This window comes from Marmota marmota, unplaced genomic scaffold (assembly GCF_001458135.2).
Source record: "Marmota marmota marmota unplaced genomic scaffold, marMar, whole genome shotgun sequence".
NCBI lineage: Eukaryota > Metazoa > Chordata > Mammalia > Rodentia > Sciuridae > Marmota > Marmota marmota.
Window position 1 is genome coordinate 51,705,042 of NW_026000005.1, and position 19,212 is coordinate 51,724,253.

Consider the following 19,212-nt stretch of genomic DNA (forward strand, 5'->3'; position numbering starts at 1 on the left):
ATATATATATATATCAGTACTTAGAAATAATTTGGAATTGCTGTGTTTGTAATAGATGGTCATGTTTTGTGGTGTTAATCTAATACTTCTTGACTCTGGAAGTAGAAAAGAAAATCTATTTTATTTCCAAAGCTTTTCCCCTTTCTATGAGCTGATTTCTTAGACTTTAAAGTTTTATAGTTGATTTCCAATACCAGCTGCTGTACCATTCTCTCGTAGACTAGCTTCATCAAATAGATTATTTGAAACTTTTTAGTATAGAATTTAGTATTTTTCCCACCCTCCCACCCATTTGGAAATAGCTTCTTGGAACAGAGAATATCTTTAACCTTAAATCACTGATTTTCAACAGGTGGACTTGTGAAAAAAATTTTGGAGACTAAGAAAGATTATGAGAAGTTGCAGCAATCACCCAAACCTGGAGAGAAGGTAATGGAACGATTTCTGTAGCCGTTGGCACCTTAGCAGTCTGTCTCACATGTTTACTTTTAAACAGAGACGCTTCCAGTGTTGTGATGACCAGTGATGCCTGCCCGTACAGCCACGTGCGTCTGTCCGCTCATCCCCGGTCGGGAGGGTGCAAGTCTGGGTTCTCTCTGAGTGGGGCGCTTTCCTGGCCTGGCATCCCGCTCCTTGGAGCCAGGGCCCAGGGCTGGTTCTGCTTCCAGCCTTGCCCACCCTTCTCCAGGCCCTCCTGGGGGAGTGGGGAGGCTGGCCGCCTGCCCCAGCTGATGGCAGGATGAGCTGGGGTGCCCGCCTGGCAGCGAGTGTGTGCTCTGTTCGGCCTTGGCTCCTAGGTCGTCCTTACAGATGTGCGATATGGTTTTGTGGGGACCTGTGCCTCCTGTGCACCACTGCTGTTTATCCTTAGGCATGTGACCATCAGGGTGAGCACCTGCTGCTCAGGTGGCATCCCTCTAATGTCACTATGAACAGAATGATTTTGCGTGTGTGTAAACAGAAGTTTTTTGGATAGTCAATCAGCCGGTGATTCTAAAAGTTTCATACACAGGGCTGTGTGCACACACATTGTTTTTCCTCCCAAATTAATGGTTATTCGTTTCAGAAAATCCTGCTTAAAATGTCCAGTTGTGAAGTTATGGCCTGAAACAGCCCGTGAGATGGCGTTGGAGGTGCCCTCTGCAGCAGCATGTGGGGCGAGGCCTCGCCCAATCCTCTGTTGCCACGGATTCTCTTCCACCACAGCCCTGTCCCTCTGCTCCAGGGCGTCCAGATGTCCCTAGCGATGAAACCCAGGGTCATCCCTCCGGTCTGTTCATGTAGGTGCCTTTCAGGTGCCCACTGGTTTAGATTTTATAGGTGTGGTTTTTTGGGCGGGTTAACTGGAGATTGAACTCGGGGCGCTCAGCCAGTGAGCCTCATCCCAGTCCTGTTTTGTATTTTTTTTTAACCTTTTTTTTTTTAGTTGTTGATAGATCTTTATTTATTTATTTATATATGGTGCTGAGACTCGAACCTAGTGCCTCACATGTGCCAGGCCAGTGCGCTGCTGCTGAGCCCCAGCCCCAGCCCCCTGTTTTGTATTTTATTTAGAGACAGGGTCTCACTGAGTTGCTTAGCACCTCGCTGTTGCTGAGGCTGGCTTTGAAATCTCAATCCTCCTGCCTCTGCCTCCTGAGCTGCTGGGATTACAGGCATGCGCCACCGCGCCTGGCTAGCTCCATTTTTTGTACAAAGCATACTGGGACTTTGTTTCAGGCCTCCTTTGAAGGGTAAATTTCACATTGGTAAATCACTTAACTTCAGAAGATAAAAGGGGAAGTTGTCTTTGTTTCATGGATATCTGTTGGTTTGAAAAAGTTCAGTCAGCCGTTTGAAGGTGGGGTGATGTGCAGCTGGGTGGGGAGGAGCCCGCAGAAAACCTCTCTCTGGTTTTCTAGGATATTGATAAGCATCAGATTTAAGTTTAATCTGTTCTTAAAACATTTTGGTCAGTTTTGTTTTAAATAAAGGAGAAGTTGAAGTGCTTTTTGCCCCTGCCCTGCCCCTTTTTCTGGAGGGCAGCCCCTAGCCGCCTCGCTGCCCTCTGCTTTGCCCTGGTGCTGCCTTGCTTGGTGCTGTTACGTTGTGATGTTACGTGGTGCAGATGGCTTTCTTCAGGTGACGTGTTTCTGAGGCTCTCCCTGTTTCCACGCCTGTGGGTCAGTGTATCACTGTAGTTGAAGGCTGGGTCCCTGATTGGTTTACTCATCTTCATCGACGCACGCGTGGGTGTCCTCAGCTGCTGCTGCTGTAAACAGTGTGCCCGTGTCTGGCACGCAGAGCACGTTTCTTTGAGCAGGAGTCAGCAGACTCTTGAAGGGCCAGATGGTCATCACATCAGGTGATGGAGCCTTGTGGTGGCAGCCACTCCAGCCCAGGGGTGCGAAGACAGCCGTGTGGTGGTGAATGTAGGGGCTGTGTTCTGCAGGACTGCCCAGAGGGACAGGGCGGCCTGTGGGCAGTCGTTTGCTGACCCTGGCTTTAGAGGCTGAGCCCACATGTAGAGCTGCCAGATGTGGCCACTGAGCTCCTCCAAGGACCACAGTAAAGGTTTCCCTCCCAGGGGCGGCAGGTCTCTTTCCAGAGGAGGACGGACCGCCTCCCACCTGCCTCCTTGTCCCCTGCCCCCCAGTCCCTGGCTTTTTGTTGCTGTGCTAACGTCTGCGTGTCCTTGGACTGTGTGAACAAGGTCAGGGACGTGTGCTCTGTTGGGGGGAGCCTGGCTTCTTTTGCTCCGCAGTCACTTTCCCGTGTGCCCACATCGCAGCATGGACCCACGGTCGTTCCCTGTTCCCGCCGAGCAGTAAGGGCGCCCCCATAGGGTGTCCGGTGTGTGGGTCTGTGTGCGGGCAGTGACAGGGGCTCCTCCTGTGGGAGGGACGAGCTGCTGTGGACTGCCTCTGGGTCAGTGCCTCCGTCCTGTCGTTTCGGAGCCTCGGGGGGAGACTGCGGAGTTGTAGGGTGCGTGAAGTTTCTTTTTAAGAAGCGGCCCAGCTGTTCCCAGGCGCTGCGCACCTTAGACTCCCATGGCTGCGGGGGTTCCAGGTCCTCGTTGGGGTTTTTCGTGGTTATATTTGCATTTCCTTAAGGGCTTATGATGTTGAAGTCTTTTCATGTGCTTATTTGCCATCTTGTGTCTTCCTTGGTAAAGTGTCCAAGTTTTTAGCCGGGTATTAATTAGGGTGTTTGTTTCTTATTGGGTTCTGAAAGTTCTAAATTTATATATTTTGGATACAGGTTCTTTAGGAGATAAATTTTCTTCCAGCCTGTGGCTTGACTTTTCCTTGACAGTGTTTTTATTTTTTAAATATTTTTTTAGTTGTCAATGGACCTTTATTTTATTTTTAGTTATTTTTGTGTGGTGCTGAGAATTGAACCCAGTGCCTCACACATGCCAGGCAAGTGCTCTGCCACCAAGCCACAGCGCTAGCCCCTCTTACAGTGTTTTTTAAAAAAATGTCTTTATTCGTATGTTATAGTTGCCCGTAATAGTGAGTTCATTTTGACTATTTACAAACGCATGCGCCATGATCCACACCATCTCAGGCCCAGTACTTCCGCTTTCCTCCTCCTCCCCCCTCGGCCCGTCCTCCTCTCTCTTGGTCTTCCCTTGTTCACTGTGTTTGGATTGGTGCTCTGTGGTCACATGTACAGTGGAGCTCACTGTGAGACGTCCATGCACCACACCACGCGATGAGGTCACCATCACCTGCAGTTCCCGCCCTTTCCCATCTCCCCCCCAGTCCCCTTCCTTTCCTGCGCTGTTCTCACTCCTGTTTTCCTGGGCTCCTCCTCTTCAGATGCCTAGTTCCTCTCTGGCTTTCCCACTCGAGGGCCGACACTGCACCTTGTCGTCGTTCTGAGTCTGGCTCATTTCGCCTGGCGTGGTGTCTCCATGCCACCCGTTTACTGCAGGTGCCATGCTCTCCTGCCGCAGTCCGGCTGCAGCAAAATAACCGGGGGGTGACGAATAACTTGTGTAGGTTGATACAGCAGGAGTAGGAGCCGTTTATTGCAGGACAGGAGCAGTATTTATACATTCCACACAGCTTATCTAATTAGCATAAACTAGATACATCAGTCAACCAATAAGGAATCTCCACACTTAATGGCTCGCTTTTGTTACTTCTCAAACCACTCCCTCTGGCATTTTGCCAGGCACCATCCAGACTTGTTTACGAACTCTAACATTCCCCTGGCAAAATGCCAGGTGTTATTTTGACTTGTTACAGACTCTTAACACCCTCCTCCGCTCTGTGGCCGGGTAGAGCTCCGCTGTCAATAGCCCACATTTCCTTTCTCCACTTCTCTGTCGATGGCAGGTTCCAACCTTGGCTCTTGTGGATTTTGCTGCTGTGAACAATGCCATCTCTGTATCCCTAAAGTATGCCGATTTTAGTTCTTTTGGATGAATACCAAGGAGTGGGATAGCAAGGCCGAATGGTGGTGAGACCGGCAAAGGGCAGGTTGGTGATGATTAAGGAAAAGGAAGTGGGTAGGTAGCACTTCCCAGCACCAGGCTGCCCACCTCAGCGGTCAGCCCCTGGCAGCGCTCTCCCTGCCCTTTGCTCACGTAGGCTCGAGAAGACAGGAACCCTGAAATCTATCAGGGGCAAGACACCCCCACTGCCTGGCACCAGCCCTGGACCCTCCTCTCCAGAGGAGTCTCTCTCTCTCTCTCTCTCTCTCTCTCTCATCTCTTGAATAAAACTTGTTTTCTTGCTCCAGTGTTTCTCTGGTGTTTAATTTTCAACGCCTGTTCAGGGCGTGCTGGAGGTCACACATGCCACTCCCTGGTGAGTGTGACCCTTTGCAGACAGGTGTGTTGTGTAAATGCCGCACAGCAAATAGCCTTTGGGGATTTTCCCTGGTCTGTCTGCCCTGGGCCTCTGTTCAGATCGGCAGGCCCTTCTCACTATGGCCGCCAGGGGGTGCAGTTTCGCCACGGATGCTCGACCCTCCTGGCCAGGTGCTCCCCGGGTCCCCTCCACTGCAGCCCTCACAGAGCTGTCCCTTTTGGTCTGGTTTATCTGTGGTCTTAATGTTACTGGAATATTTTGTCGGCAAGGAATATTGTTTCCATTGAGATTTCTGTGAAGGAAGTAAAAGTGGCCTTGTGCTGTGGTAGTTGCCCACAGGGAGAGGTCAGCAGCAGGCTGGGGAGCCACGAAATCGATTTTAATTCTGAGTGGTATGGAGAAGGATTGTTAGTTATTTGGAGACTTTTAAAAAATTATTTATTTATTTTATGTGGTGCTGAGGTTCAAACTCAGTGCCTCACTAAAAGAACTATAGGCATATGCCATGGGTATACCACAGACGAGAAAGGTCTGGAAGCCACTGGAATCTTTTGCCAGTGAGCTTTGTGAGGTGTTCGAGGAGCTCGGCCTCTGGAGGTGCAGGCTGCACCTGGAGAGCACGTCGTGTGCGAGTGTGGCCCACGGCTCTTGCATGGACAGGTGACGGGCTGTAACTCACCAGGGTCAGGTTGACAAGTCGTCCTCTGTTTAGGGCGCTTACTTGGTGAGTGCTCGTGTGATGAACAAAGATGATTTTTACTCAAATGCCAGTGTGAAATATCCGTCATACTGACCCCGTCTGTTTTCTAGACTTGGGTCTGTGTGTCCAGGGGTCATTCCTGGCCTTTATCCCATCAGTACCCTATTCTGCTTCACACAGGACCTTGAGTCTAATGGGTCGTGGCTGGCAGTTGGGGCACTGTATGGTGTAGACTGTGATTAAAGAGGTCTGGGGGTGACTTGCTGGCCTGTGGGTGGGACACAGTTGGTAAGGATTAGAACTCACACCAGCGGTAGGCAAACGGACCTTGGAAAGCAGGTGAAGCCAGTGTGGGGTGTGCGGAGGGTTCTGGGGGGCAGCCAGAAGCCTGGGCCCTGGGCGCAGGGTTGGTCCCCAGGTAGGCACGGGTGGGTCCTCCCTGGCTGAGATTTCCTCTCTGGTCTGCAGAGTAAGGAGACCTCAGAAGGTACCAGTGAGGCTCATGCAGTTGTTAAAACATTAGAAAGGAGAATTTAGAAGGAATGGCCCAGAGATGCAGCCACCCAGAAGGGGGCCTATGTCCCTAGTGCACTTGGCCTGGCTGGGTCTCCCTGGCTCCGACCTGGTGCCTCTCATGACCTTGCGGTGACTGTGGCCACACAGTTTGATGATGTGTGACAGTGGGATTCACTGTGAGTCATCGTACACACACATATAACCGTTTGACCCGCCTCACTCTCCAGGCCTCCCTGCCTTGCCCTCTCCTCCCCCACCCATTCCTCCGCTCTGTGGGCCTCCCTTCTGTTTTCATGAGGTCCCTTAAAAAAAAAAAACAAAAACATGTTTCTTTAGAGGGGATTTGGTGAGAGGGCATCATTGCCATGAGCTCACAGCAGGACTGCATGTCAGCACAGGAGCCTTGGGGGACGCACCAACCAGTCCAGGCTGCAGCATCCTGCAGAAGCCACTCTGTCACTGAGAGAGAGCGGCCGGGTGCCGTAGAGCTTTATTTACTTACGGACACTGAAAGGTGAATTTCTTTACTTTTCTGTGTCACTAGTATTATCTCAAAATATTTTTTTGACTGTTTGTTAAGGGTGAGAGCCATTTTTCACTCTGGGTTCTGCAGGCCTAGTTCCCGCTGTCCACCGCCTCGCGCTGACACAGCCTGCTTTCAGCACTGTCGCCTCTAAATAGGACCTGTGTTTGGTAGCAAAGCCTTGTTTTCTAGTTCCTCGTAGCTGTCCTTTGGTGATCCCTGGCCCTTTCATTTTCATGTGAATTCTGTGACCAGCTTGTGGAGTGCTGTCGAGGCCCCTGGGTTCCCGTTGGCGTGTTCCTGAGCAGGGCTGGCCCTGTTCCTTAGGCGTCCTGGCTGACGCTGAGCAGCCCTCTCCAGAGCCAGTCCTGTCTTCGGTTAGGTCTGCGTCCGCGCTGGACTGTTCTCTGCTGTTGGAGATACTGCTGTGTACACTTGCTCTCTGCCTGTGTTGCTGGGGTAGAAATGCTGTTGTGATAGCTGGGTCCTTGCCAAGCAGAGCCCTGAGGGCTCAGCCTGGGGCTCGCTTCGCCCTATGAGATGGCCCCGAGGGTCTCCTCTGCAGCTGCTCTCAGGGCTCATGTGGTGTTTCCTTGCTGCCAGAATCAGCCCAGGATTGTTCACAAAAGGGGTTTTAAAGGATTTGTTTTAAAAGGATTACTGATCCTTAAAATCGTTATGAAACTGATTCTAGAGATTTCACTTAAGCAAAGGTAAGAAGCTTGACAAGTTAGGAATTCCTAGTCATTGTTCTGTAAAGCCTGTGTTTTGTTTTGTAATTAATAGTGAAAGAGGACGCATTCTAGGATTAAAAGCTGTGTCCCCCGTCGGACCGACCTGTCTGTTTTCTTCTGCGGTTGTTTTGTCCATGTTTCCTTATTCTATTTGTGCTTCCACAACCGGGAAGTCAGCTGCTTCAGTTTCAACACTCAGGTCAGCTGGGCAGCATCTTCTACTCGTGGTTTACTTATCTAACATTTAACTAAGAAATTATTCTTAAGCCAAATAAAATCCCCACTCAGTGCACTTTCTCTTAAATCAATAGCTCATATAAGATTCAGCATCCATTAGGATCCAGGGCTGGAAGACCCGTCCTTACCATAGGGAGAAGCACCTGTCAAATCATCACGTCACCGGTAGCTGGGGTGGCTGGAGAAGGTCCCAGGAGACTCAGGAGCAAGGGTGATACCATAGTTCTGCTGAGATACCTGCAGGCTGAGCCAGTACCAAAAGAAATGAGTTCAGTTCTAGAAAGCAGCAGACTGGATCATCTTCAAGTGGAGATGACACTGTGCACCAAGTAAGTTGGCCAAAAACGTTGACTTTTAGGAAGAAAATAGAGAGATGGCCAGTGACAAAATCAGCATAGAAAAGTGAGTATTGATAACAGTCAGAAACAATATGAATAATACCCCCCACCCCCCGTTTCTTCATGAAACAGAAATGCAGCTTGATAAACCAAGGTGTGGCTTATGGAGAAGTTTATAGTAACCATGTTGAGCTATAGAATGTTACCAGGAAATATGAAGGATCCAGATAAAGCCACGGGACCACCATGGTTTGCAGGGGAAATTCAGTATCACAGGGACGTTGTTTTCCTCAAATATCTTACAAACTTAGTGCAATTCTGGTAAATATTTGATGGATGTTTGGAATTGGGCAAATAATCTAAAGGCCATGTAAAAGAATTGAGTACATGAGAATGTTCAAGAGGCCAGGCCTGGGCTATAGTGCCACCGCCCTTGCTCCCATGGCTCTAGCTGGGAGTGAGCACTGCCTCTCCCCAGTAGAGGGGACTGTGTTCAAGTCACCTAGTCGCACCGATCAGCACTGGGAGAGAAGCATGCAGAGCTTTTACACGAACATGGGTGCCCCATAGGAAAATGAAGACCGCAGCAAGCAGGTAGCACTGACACCCCTGTACCAGGTCACTCAGGCGGAGGCGGAGCATATAGGGACCAGAGGAGGATCGCTGCTGTTTTAACGAGGTTGGTCCAACAGTCCCCTGGGCCTCGACACTTCCCATCTCTGATGACAAGATTGCTTGTATCCCTCTGGAACAGGAAGGGCCTTCCCCATGGGGGTTTATCGCCCTCCTAGGGAGAAGAGGGGAGAGCAGAGCACCTGCACCTGCAGCCTTTTGCTTTTGGCACTGGGGGTCAACCTTGGGTGCTTTATCACTGAGCTACACCCCAGACCTTTTGAAAATGTTTTTGAGACAGAGCCTCGCTAAGTTGCTGAGGAATAGGAACTCTCGACAGAGGACTTTTGCTCCTCCTGCTTCAGCCTCTTTGTCGCTGGGATTACAGGAGTGTGCCATTGCACCTGGCCCACACCTGTTGTTAGCTGCCTTTGGGTCAAGGTAATCCTCTGCCAAAGTGCTACATTTCAAGTGCCTATTCGGTCACCCTTCGTTGATAAGACAATTGTAAAAGACATTTCCATTTCCCAGGCCGTCAGGACGGCTAGCCTGAAGATGGGTCATGATCTGACCTTCTGCCAGCTTGCTGCTCTTCTCATGCAATTCTAAGAGGTGGCTTCCTCACCTCCGAAGGTGTCATGGGTGAAGCTCACGTCTAACACTCACTCTGTGTGCCTTCCTCCTCCGGGGGAAGTTTGCCATCGGTTCTTTATAGCTGTGGGCGACATGTTGATGACAGTAATAACTGACAATTACAGAATGCGTAGTATGACCACAGAATTGCCCACATCACTCTGTTTAATCTTTGCAGTGATCTCTGAGAGAGGTGTTCCTAAGTGAGTTAGGAAAATGAGGCCCCCAGGTCATAACTGTGGACATAAGTTCTAGAGGTGGGATGGGATGTTCCCCTGCAGGGTTTGGCCCCAGTCTGGGCAGTACCCTCATTCTGTCCATCTTCTCCGACGTAGGTAATAACAGCATGTTCTGGACATGGAGTGGCAGTGTTCTACCTGCTGCCCTTGAAGTTGTTCAGAAATGATGGAGGAGGGAGGCGCTGGCTCCCTCATATGCACAGAAGTGGAATATTGGTTCATTAATATTCGACATAGATTTCTAAAGCCATCTTAAAAAATTGCTTGGCAGCATGTCATGAAAAACATGCCTTTGACCTGGCAGTGCTGCTTCTTGTCCCTTCCCATAGCACATCGTGTGCCTGTGTGAGCAGGGACACGTGTGAGGTTATTCAGAGTTGTGTTTTTTATAAAAGCCCTACATGAAAAGTAACCCCAGAGCCCACCAGCAGTAGACTGGGTGAATAAATCATGGAGTTTCATTCACATAATGAAGTACTGTTCTGCAGTACAGTGAACAAAATCTAAGTTATGTGGTTGATTCAGAAACCAAATGTTGAGCAGAAGAGGCAGAGGTAGGGAGTCCATTTGCTCATGAGTCCATTTGTATCCTGCTAAGTAAAACAAGCATGCAGGCAAGCACCGGGCCAGACAGACCTCCAGCAGGCTGAAGGGCAGGCCTCGGACCTGTGCAGACCCTGTGCTGAAGCTGGAAGAGCTAGCAGTGTGCGTACTTAGCCCAAGTGACAGCTGCAGCTCTCCGCTTCACTGTTCTGTTAAACTGAACATTCATGCTTAATGTGCTTTTCTGTATGTGCATCAAAAGGTGGCAGTGTTTGCCTAGGGGCCATTTTGTTCCTGTGTTGGAGAGGTCCTGGGTGATCTGTGTCCACAAGAGGTGAATGTCTGGTTCACAGAGGCGTTTGGTGGTGGGATACTTCTGGATGAACGTGACACCGCACGATTGTTCTGTTGGCCCGAGCGTTTCATTTGTAACTTGAATGCAGGTTTTCCTGTTGATGAGGAATAGGAACTCTTGACAGGCTTCATAGAAATCAGCCCCTGGGGTCAAGGGTAAGTGTGTTGTTTAAAGCAAATGCTCTTTGATTTATTACCCTCTGCCCCAATTAATCGTGCTTTTGTTTACTAGGTTTGCTTAATGTAAGGTAGAGTTCTGGTTGATGACTAGTCAAGGGCAGCAGAGTGGGGGCAGTGCAGAGGCCTGGCCTCCCTTGTGGCCCCCACCTGCTTGTGAGAGAGACTTCTGGCAATACCCAAGGGCCAGACAATAAGACACTGTTCTTCAGTTAGTACTTTCTTCTCTTGAAGCATTGCAGTTGGAATAGGTCTCTAAGTTGGATCATTTTTATCTGTCTGACTTATAATACATGATTGAAAATTTAAAAATTTTAAAACAATTGTCCACATTTCTGGAGGCACGTGTGTGTAGTAAAATGCAAATAGTATTAAGTTTCAGTAGGTAACTGATCACCAGAAAAATCTTGGAAGTATTTTCTAAAGTTTGCATGCATGGGGGTGTGTGCAGTACATGTGCAGTGTGTGTGCATGGTGGCATAGGCAGAGTGTGTGCATGGTAGTGTGTGTGCATGGTGGTGTGTGCATGGTGGTGTGTGCAGTGTGGGCAGGGTGTGTGCATGGTGGTGCATGCAGTGGTGTGTGCAGGGTGTGTGCAGTGCAGGCACATGGTGGTGTGTACATGGTGGTGTGTTCAGTGTGTGTGCAGTGGTGTGTGCAGGGTGTGTTCATGGTAGAGTGTGCCGAGTGTTCATGGTAGTATGTACAGTGTGTGCATGCTGGTGCATACAGTAGTGTGTGCAGTACATATACAGTGTGTGTGCATGATGGTGCGTGTAGTGGTATGTGCAGGGTGTGTGTGATACATGTGCAGTGTGTGTGCATGCTATTGTGTGCAGTGGTGTGCATGGTGTATGTAGTGGTGTGCATGATGGTGCATGCAGTGGTGTGTGCAGGGTGTTGCATGGTGGGTGGTGTGTGCAGTGTTGTGCATGCTGGTGTGTGCAGGGGTGTGCATGGTGGTGTGTGCAGTACTCAGCCAATTGCTTTTTACACTTGCCAGAGGGCTTCATGCCAGAGGCAGCTGAGAAAGTAGCCTCTAGTCTGCAGCAAAAGGAAGCAGGAGCCAGGAGAGTGGGTCTGCGTCCCCATGAAACATGGGTGCTACTCTGTTTGCATGATTTTTAGAAACAGCTTTTAGAAACAACCCTGGTAAGAGTGTCACAAAAAGGTGTTGTGGGTAGTTCTGCATGGTTCACAGCAGATTTTGTCAGAGCTCAGAATCAAACCTTTTGTTATGGAAAAGAGTTTGGGTGTTAATTTCATAGCTGGGGTTATATATTATTTTAAAATGGAGAAAGGGAAGGGAGTATGTCACTAAGAAAGGTCAATTATTATTATTATTATTATTTGTAATACTAGGGATTAAACCCAGAGGTTTTACACTGAACTGCATCTCCAGCCCCCTCCCCTTTTTGCAGGCTTAAAAAAATTTGTTTTTTAAGACGGGGCGTACTAGGTTGCTAAGGGTGTCCTCAAATGTGCTATCCTCCTGCCTCAGCCTCCTGGGTTGCTGGGTGAGTTTCCTCCTTGCCCAGTGGAAAATTGTGTTTTAATGAAAAAATTTACCCATCTGGATCTGGACATACAGCTGTTGGTGGAGGTTGGTAGTATAAATAATCTTTTTTTCAACATGCACCATAGTACTGCAGGCATGCCTGGTGAGCTGTGTGGCTGGCGGGTTTGTGAAAGCATGCCTGGGCTTCTGCTGAGGCCTTCGACTTCTTTCTGGGGATAAGTTGACGGTGAGAACTAATGCCTGTGGGTGGCTTCTGCATGTGAGGCACGGAGCTGCTTATTTTATTGTCCCATTTAACCTTACCTGTAAGATAAATATTATTTCCATTTTATCAAGAGGAAGTTGAAGTACAGAGATCAAGTCAGGCTCCAAAGGCCTAGAGTTGGGAGGTGGCATGGCTGGGCTGGCTGCAGGACTGACCGCTCATCTTGTGTCCGTGAACCTGCTACATTCTAGATTGGTTTAGGTCGTATCTTGTGTAATGATGGATTTTCAGTATTTTTACTCTGTTTCCAAAAATTAATATTTCATATGACTTAATTACTGTATGGTGAGTATGGTTGTAGATTCTTAAATTTTACTGTACATATTAAAATTCTTTAAAACAAGGTTACATTTATATGGAAAGTTGCCAGTAGACCTACATGAGCTACATAAGAGCTAGTCTTGGGGCTGGAGTTGTAGCTCAATGGTAGAGTGCTTGCCTAGCACATGTGAGGCACTGGGTTCAAACCTCTGCATCACATAAAAAAAAAAAAATGAAATAAAGATATTGATTGTGTCCACTTACAACTAAAAAAAAAAAATTTAAAAAACTAGTCTGTCCTCAGAGGGGTGTGTGTTCTTGTTAAAGCAAATAGTCACTGCTTGATTTGTCCATCTTTACCCTGCCAAGTTCATCTAAATGAAAGCTTAGATGTTTCCAGAATTCTAATGTTCTGTGGAAATGTGATCCATTGCCTTTAAGATAATAAAAAAAAGAGTCTCACAAACTATCATAATCCCAACCCAAGTATATCTTGTTTTAAATTCTTAGCATCTTAAAATAAGGATTATAAACTTCAGTGTTCTGAGTAGTGCTTGGTTCTATGATGTAGAAATATGAAGGGTTTGACAGGGTGACCCACAGTGTGAGGGCGCTTGACCAGTGAGCTCTTTGTGTCTTTCTTTGTCCTAGCCCATGGCTTTGTGAGACAGTTACACATACAGCCCTGAACGGCCAGCGTCAGTGCCAACAGTGTCCGACACATGGGGGCCACCTCATCATCATGGCGAGTGGGTCTTAATAGAATTTTCAATTTGTCTTCCAAGTCAGGGAGATTTTCTAGTTTGTATGTGATAAAGACTGTGCGCTTCCCCCTTGGGAAACAGTTGACTGTGGTGGTGAGCCCTTTTAGTCAGCCAGCATCCTGACTGTCACCTGTTTAAAGTGAGCATGTTGCTTTGAGGGAGCTGTAGAGTCCTCTGCAGTTGGACATGGAGGAGGCGGTGCCCTCTCCACCTGCCCTGTGGCAGCACCCTGCAGAACTGCAGCACACCCTCCAACCAGGAGGCCTTGCAGAGGCAGGACCCAGAGAGCCTTGCCGCTACAGCATCCTGCAAGCCCACCCTCCTCCCCGGCCCTCAGCCCCGGGCCCCTGCCAGGCTGTCCTCCAGGCCTGGGGTGTGCAGGGCCGTGGAGTGTCTCAGGACCCTCCTCACCCAGTGCGACTCCTCAGGGCTGTCCTGCTGGCTCCCTGCCAAGTTCCTTCCTGTCTTGCTGGTGCATTCCATGGTGTTCCGCAGTTCACTTGACCCCCTGCAGGGCGTCTGGGCTGGGTGTACAGAGGGTGTCATGGCTCTGGCTGAACCCCTAGGAGGACGGTCGCTAGAGCATATGGTAGCTGCACATTTAGTTTTTCAGAAGCTGCCAAGCGCTTTCCAGCTGGTTGTGCTGTTCCATGCCCCCAGCAGCAAGCGGGAATGTCATTTCTCCTGACCAGCGTCTCAGACGTGCTGTCAGTTTTCAATCAGCCGTTGTGGTGGTTGTATAGGAATCTCATTGGCCTTGAACTTGGATGTCCTCCGCAGCTGATGGCTTTGAACAGTTGTCTGCATGTGCTCTTCAGTGAAATATCTGGCATTGCCCATTTTCTGACTCGTTTGTTTACCTTTTTGCCATTGGGTTTTGAGAGTGCTCTGCATATTCCAGATATTAGATACATGCTTTTTTAAAAAAATAGTTTATTTTTTAGTTGTAGATGGACACAATATCTTTATTTTATTTTTATGTGGTGCTGAGGATTGAACCCAGGGCCCCGCACGTGCTAGGCCCCTGCACATGCTAGGCGAGCGCTCTACCACTGAGCCACAACCCCAGCCCAGATACAGGCTTTTTTTAAGACTATGATTTGCAAATATTTTGCAACTTTTTTAGAGTAGATATTTTAATTTACAGGTGCAGACAGACCCACATTCCCTTTGAGAAGGGAAGGTTTGGTCCCTTCCTGTCTTGGGTGCTCCCATGGAGCCTGCCACCTCACATCTACTCTTTTGGCTGTGTTGGTCCCTGTGTCCTAGGAGTGATACGGTCCCCAGCCAGCACAGTCACTATGCTGTGCCCATCTGTCCAGCCCGGTGGTGGTGTGCCCAGCGGCCCCCCTCCTGCCTACAACTCAGGATACTTCTTTCTTTTCCTGGCTTCCCTGACTGTAGGAGAAATCCTTTGTCTTTGAGTCGGCGTGGAAGAAGGAGAAGGATATTGTTTCCAAGGAGATCGAGAAGCTCCGAGTGTCCATTCAGACCTTGTGTAAGAGCGCGCTTCCTCTGGGAAAGATTATGGACTACATCCAGGAAGACGTGGACGCCATGCAGAACGAACTGCAGCTGTGGCACGCGGAGAACAAGCAGCATGCAGAGGCCCTGCAGAAGGAGCAGAGGTGGGGAGGAGCCTGCAGAGGGGGCAGAGGAGGGAGGGGCCTGAAGAGGGGGCAGAGGAGGGAGGGGCCTGCAGAGGGAGCAGGGGAGGGAGGGGCCTGCAGAGGGAGCAGGGGAGGGAGGGGCCTGGAGAGGGCAGAGGAGGGAGGAGCCTGGAGAGGGAGCACAGGCTATTTACATGCGGTGCTGAGAATTGAATGCGGTGCCAGGCGAGTGTGCTACCACTGAGCCCCAGCCCTAGCCCCTACATTTTGATTTAAAGTATTTGAAAAAAACATTCTTGACAGTTCTTCCTTACAAAACCTGATTTTGTTATGATAGAAAACTATTGCTCTTCTTTGTTGTATATTTTAGTTTGTATTTTATGCTTTAAAAACCTAAAGGGGGGCTAGGGTTGAGGCCCAGTAGTAGACAACTTGCTCTACCATATGTGAGAAACTGGGTTCCATTCTTAGCACCACATATAGATAAATGAATAAAATAAAGACCCACCAAGAACTAAAATATATATATTAAAAAAAAATGGGCTGGACATGGTGACACACATCTATAATCCCAGCTGCTCAGGAGGTAGAGGCAGAAGGGTTGCAAGTTCAAAGCCAGGCTGTGCAACTGAGCCAAGACCCTGTCTCAAAAAATAAAAAATAAAATGGGCTGGGGATGCGGCTCAGTGGTTAAGTGCCTCTGGGTTCAATCCTTAGTACCAAAAACCAAAAACAACAACAACAAACCATAAAGGGAAGGTTAGTTTTGACTTCAGCTTTCCCAAGGTCATGTTAGTTCCCTCGCTCCCATTATTTAGTGCAGCAGATGAGAGGCTGGCACAGAAGGCCCTACTAGCCTGGCCAGCTTCTTCCTGTGGCAAGGCCTCCTGTCCTCTGACAGGAAGGGACTGGTCTAGATGGTGGTCCTAAGTGTCCATGGGGAAATTGCTGTGCACCTCTTGGCCAACCCTGGGACTCTGTCAAGTATATAATTTGAGGACTTCAGTCCCATCATTTAAGAAACATTGGCCTCCTTTAGTAAGTCTCCTATTTGACTTCTCTTTTCGTCGTGGCAGGGGTTGCAGAAATGCGAAATAAACTTTGTCCAGACGTGAGTGGTTTGCTCCTTCTTGTCATCAGGGTCAGAGATTTAGATCGTACCCTTTTTCTTTGGATGCAATAGAAGTGGACTTGTGCTGTCTTTTGGGGGTTAGTTAAGAAGCGGATCTAAAATGAGGGCAGCCTGATGTGCGCTGGTGTGTTCCCTTAGTATCACGGACTGTGCTGTGGAACCCCTGAAGGTCGAGCTGGCGGAGCTGGAGCAGATGATCCAGGACCAGCAGGACAAGATCTGTGCTGTGAAGGCCAACATTCTCAAGAACGAAGAGAAAATCCAGAAGATGGTGTACAGTATCAACTTGACGTCGCGAAGGTGAATGCCGAGGATTCCAGGGAGGAAGTGCTGTGTCTGCATGGCCGGCCGTTGGGAGGAAGTACTGTGGGCTGCATGGCCGTCGGGAAGCTTCCGGGCTCTGAAATGCCTGTACCTAGAGTGTGTCGGGAGGCCTGTGCCCCTCCCGGCTGGAGCCCCCGTTGTTTATAAATGCTCTTCAGAACACCTTTGTGGGAGGTTTTTTTGCAAGCCTGTTCTCTCTTTCTCTGTAGCCTGTTTAGTCCTGCACCAGAATTCTCATGCAGGTAAGCGGTGTCGGCACCAGGAGATGTTCTTTATTTTGGTTTTTGAGTCAGGGCTTACTGCATAGGCCCCAAACGAAGGGTCACCATGAACTTTCTGATGGGCACTTGATACATAGAATGAGGCCTGAAAACGATCACGTTATATTTTAGATTTCCAGCTGAGCAGGGTGGACGGGAACCCGTGTCCTTGGTTGTGTGCCGACGCCGGGTTGTTTCCTCCTTCTTCGTGAGCGCATGGGCGTCCTTATGAGGTCGTTTTTTTGGGCCCTGTTAACTTGTGTTTGTGTATCTGGCCCTCCAAGTTCACAGTGGACAAGAGAGGTTTCAGGGTGGCTGTTCAGAGCTCCTCTGGTATGGAGTTGCCACAGGGACACCTTTGCTTTCCTCATGGCCTTGCCCTGGGCGTCCCCGGTCAGCATGAGCAGAGCCCCGCGTCCCTGTAGGAGGAGCCCTTCTGTGAGAGGCAGCAGCATCTTCCTTTTCCTCGCACAGGCTTGTGCACCTGAGAGACAGGCCCTCAGGAGAAGCCACAAGAAGAAGACTTAGGAGGACGGAACAATGCCTAAAATTTTTTGATGTTATCCACTTTTTTTGGAAATTGCTTTTTAAAGCAAAGTTATTAATTTTTTTAAACTTTTTTTTTTATTATTATTATTATTTTTTTTTTAGTTTTCCACTTAAATACAATATTGCAAATGCATACAAAGGTCTTCAGTTCCTCTGGGAAGGGTTTGTGTGTGGAGTTATACTTGCAGGTCCTGGGGGCCGGATCCTAGTCCTTCTCCCTCCACTGAGGAGTCTGCCTCAAACGTGAGCATTGCTGAGAAGGGTCAGCAAGGGCAGCACAGCTTGTTTTAGGTCCAGAGCAAACCCTCCCTGGGGCGGCCGTGGGCTCCCAAGCTGCCTGGCTCAGGAGCAGGTGCTGGAGATCTACCCTGTGGTGGCACTGCTGCTTCTCCTTCCCACCTGCATCTTGCAGTTATTTTTGACCAGTTCCTAGGACACACGGGTTGCGGTGGGAGGGGCTGTTGGTTACAGTCCTTCAGGTATTTATAGTCTCTTTGCTACTGAATTGAGTGGCTCAGCGGTGATCCCTAGTGGTCCCTGTTTGCTTCAGGTTAAGCCACATGCCTTTCATGACTTTGTCCCTGTGAATAGGATTTGTGCATTGCAGAAATTGCATACATTGTATGTGAGCAGACTTGTGTGAAGTAGTCTATCACATTGTATCGTAAAGTTTATTTTTCTTTTATATGTAAATCGTAAAAATGATCACCTATTTTTTTATAAGTGTATGGATTGTACAGTTCATTTCACAAATGGAAAAATCATAAGCATTTGGATTTTTAGTTTTCAAAGGTATGTAGAAAAATACGTCTTTTCATTCCTGTTGTGACACTTACCCCTTTTCTAATTTAACTGAAGTTTTATAAGACAGGTAAGTATTTACCAGAAATTTTAAGACAACTTATAAAGCTCGTGAAGGTCTCTGTATGTAGCTATCACTGTATCTTATGATCAACAGATTAAATCCTAATCTTATTAACATTTTGAGGAAATATACCAATGGAATTCTTAAGTGTTTTCCTCGACTGTGGTTTATAAGTTCTAGAGTTATTCTTCAGGAGTTTGCATTTACCAATTCAGTGACACTAATTTATGTTCAAAGGAGATGTGTCAATCTTTGGAAAAAATAGTTCAAGGCTAAAATTTAAGCTTTCCACTTTGATGTTCATGCTTGTTTCCTTTTCAATAATCAGCCTTTAAAGGAAACATCTCCTGAGACCTGTGAAGGCAGAAGGCATCCTCCAGGACAGGTGCACTTTGGGATTGGGTAGCGGGGGATCTAGTTGAATGCGCCTGGGCTGGTTTGCACACTGCCCTGGACTAGTTTGTGTATGTTGTGCCTGGTGTCATGGCACCCCAAGAGAGAAAGGACAGCCAGGACCTTTCTCTGGGTCTTGAATAAACAGTTGGCAGAAGGTGCACACATAAACCTGTTTCAAAGAGAGACCACCTGCAGTCAGGGTCATCTGTCATCATCACAGTCCACTCCTAGGGACACAGAGAGCTCATCACTTCATCCAGAGGCCTTCAGAGGAGACCACTGTGATTGCCCCTGGTGTTCCGCAGGGTCCAGTGTGGCAAAGCAGAGCTTAGGCATGTCAGAGGAGGTGAGCGGCCTGGCGGAGGGGAGGGGACAGCATTGCTGCTCCAGGTGCCTGGGGGCTGCCCCTGGATCTGCCCAGGACACTCTGACCCTGGGGCTTGTTTTTCCACGAGGAGTTTTGGTCACCAGTTTATACAAGCTGGCAGGAGCGAAGCCCCGATCAGGATACCTCCAGCTTTCTTGTGTTGTCATGGAGGGGCTGGGAGGACTGTTTGTGTGTGTGTGTGTGGTGTGTGTGAGAAAGAGAGAGAGAGAGGGAGCGACTGGGGTGTTTTAGTCAGCCTTTTGTCACTGTGTGTGTGTGTGTGTGTGTGTGTGAAAGAGAGAGAGAGAGGGAGCGACTGGGGTGTTTTAGTCAGCCATTTGTCACTGTGACCAAGACCCAACAAGAGCAACTTGGAGGGAAAGCTCATGTTGGTTCATGATTTCAGAGGTTCAGTCAACAGTCAGCCAGCCCACAGCTCTGGGCCCCAGGGAGACAGAAGAACATGGTGACCGAAGGGTGTGTGGAGGGCAG

The 19,212-nt window shown here is 48.7% G+C and overlaps 1 protein-coding gene across 5 annotated transcripts in view; it reads left to right on the plus strand.

Annotated features, from left to right (window-relative positions):
• Traf3ip1 (TRAF3 interacting protein 1) overlaps window positions 1-18,104 on the plus strand; it is a 45,682-nt gene extending 27,578 nt beyond the window's left edge. For all 5 annotated transcript variants that reach the window (XM_015481659.2, XM_015481658.2, XM_015481660.2 and 2 more), the window contains 3 exons: window positions 353-429; window positions 14,622-14,845; window positions 16,098-18,104. In XM_015481659.2, coding sequence (XP_015337145.1) covers window positions 353-429; window positions 14,622-14,845; window positions 16,098-16,263 — 467 coding nt within the window. In that variant the 3' untranslated portion in view covers window positions 16,264-18,104. The remainder of the gene's footprint in view (window positions 1-352; window positions 430-14,621; window positions 14,846-16,097) is intronic.
• Window positions 18,105-19,212: the final 1,108 nt, after the last annotated feature.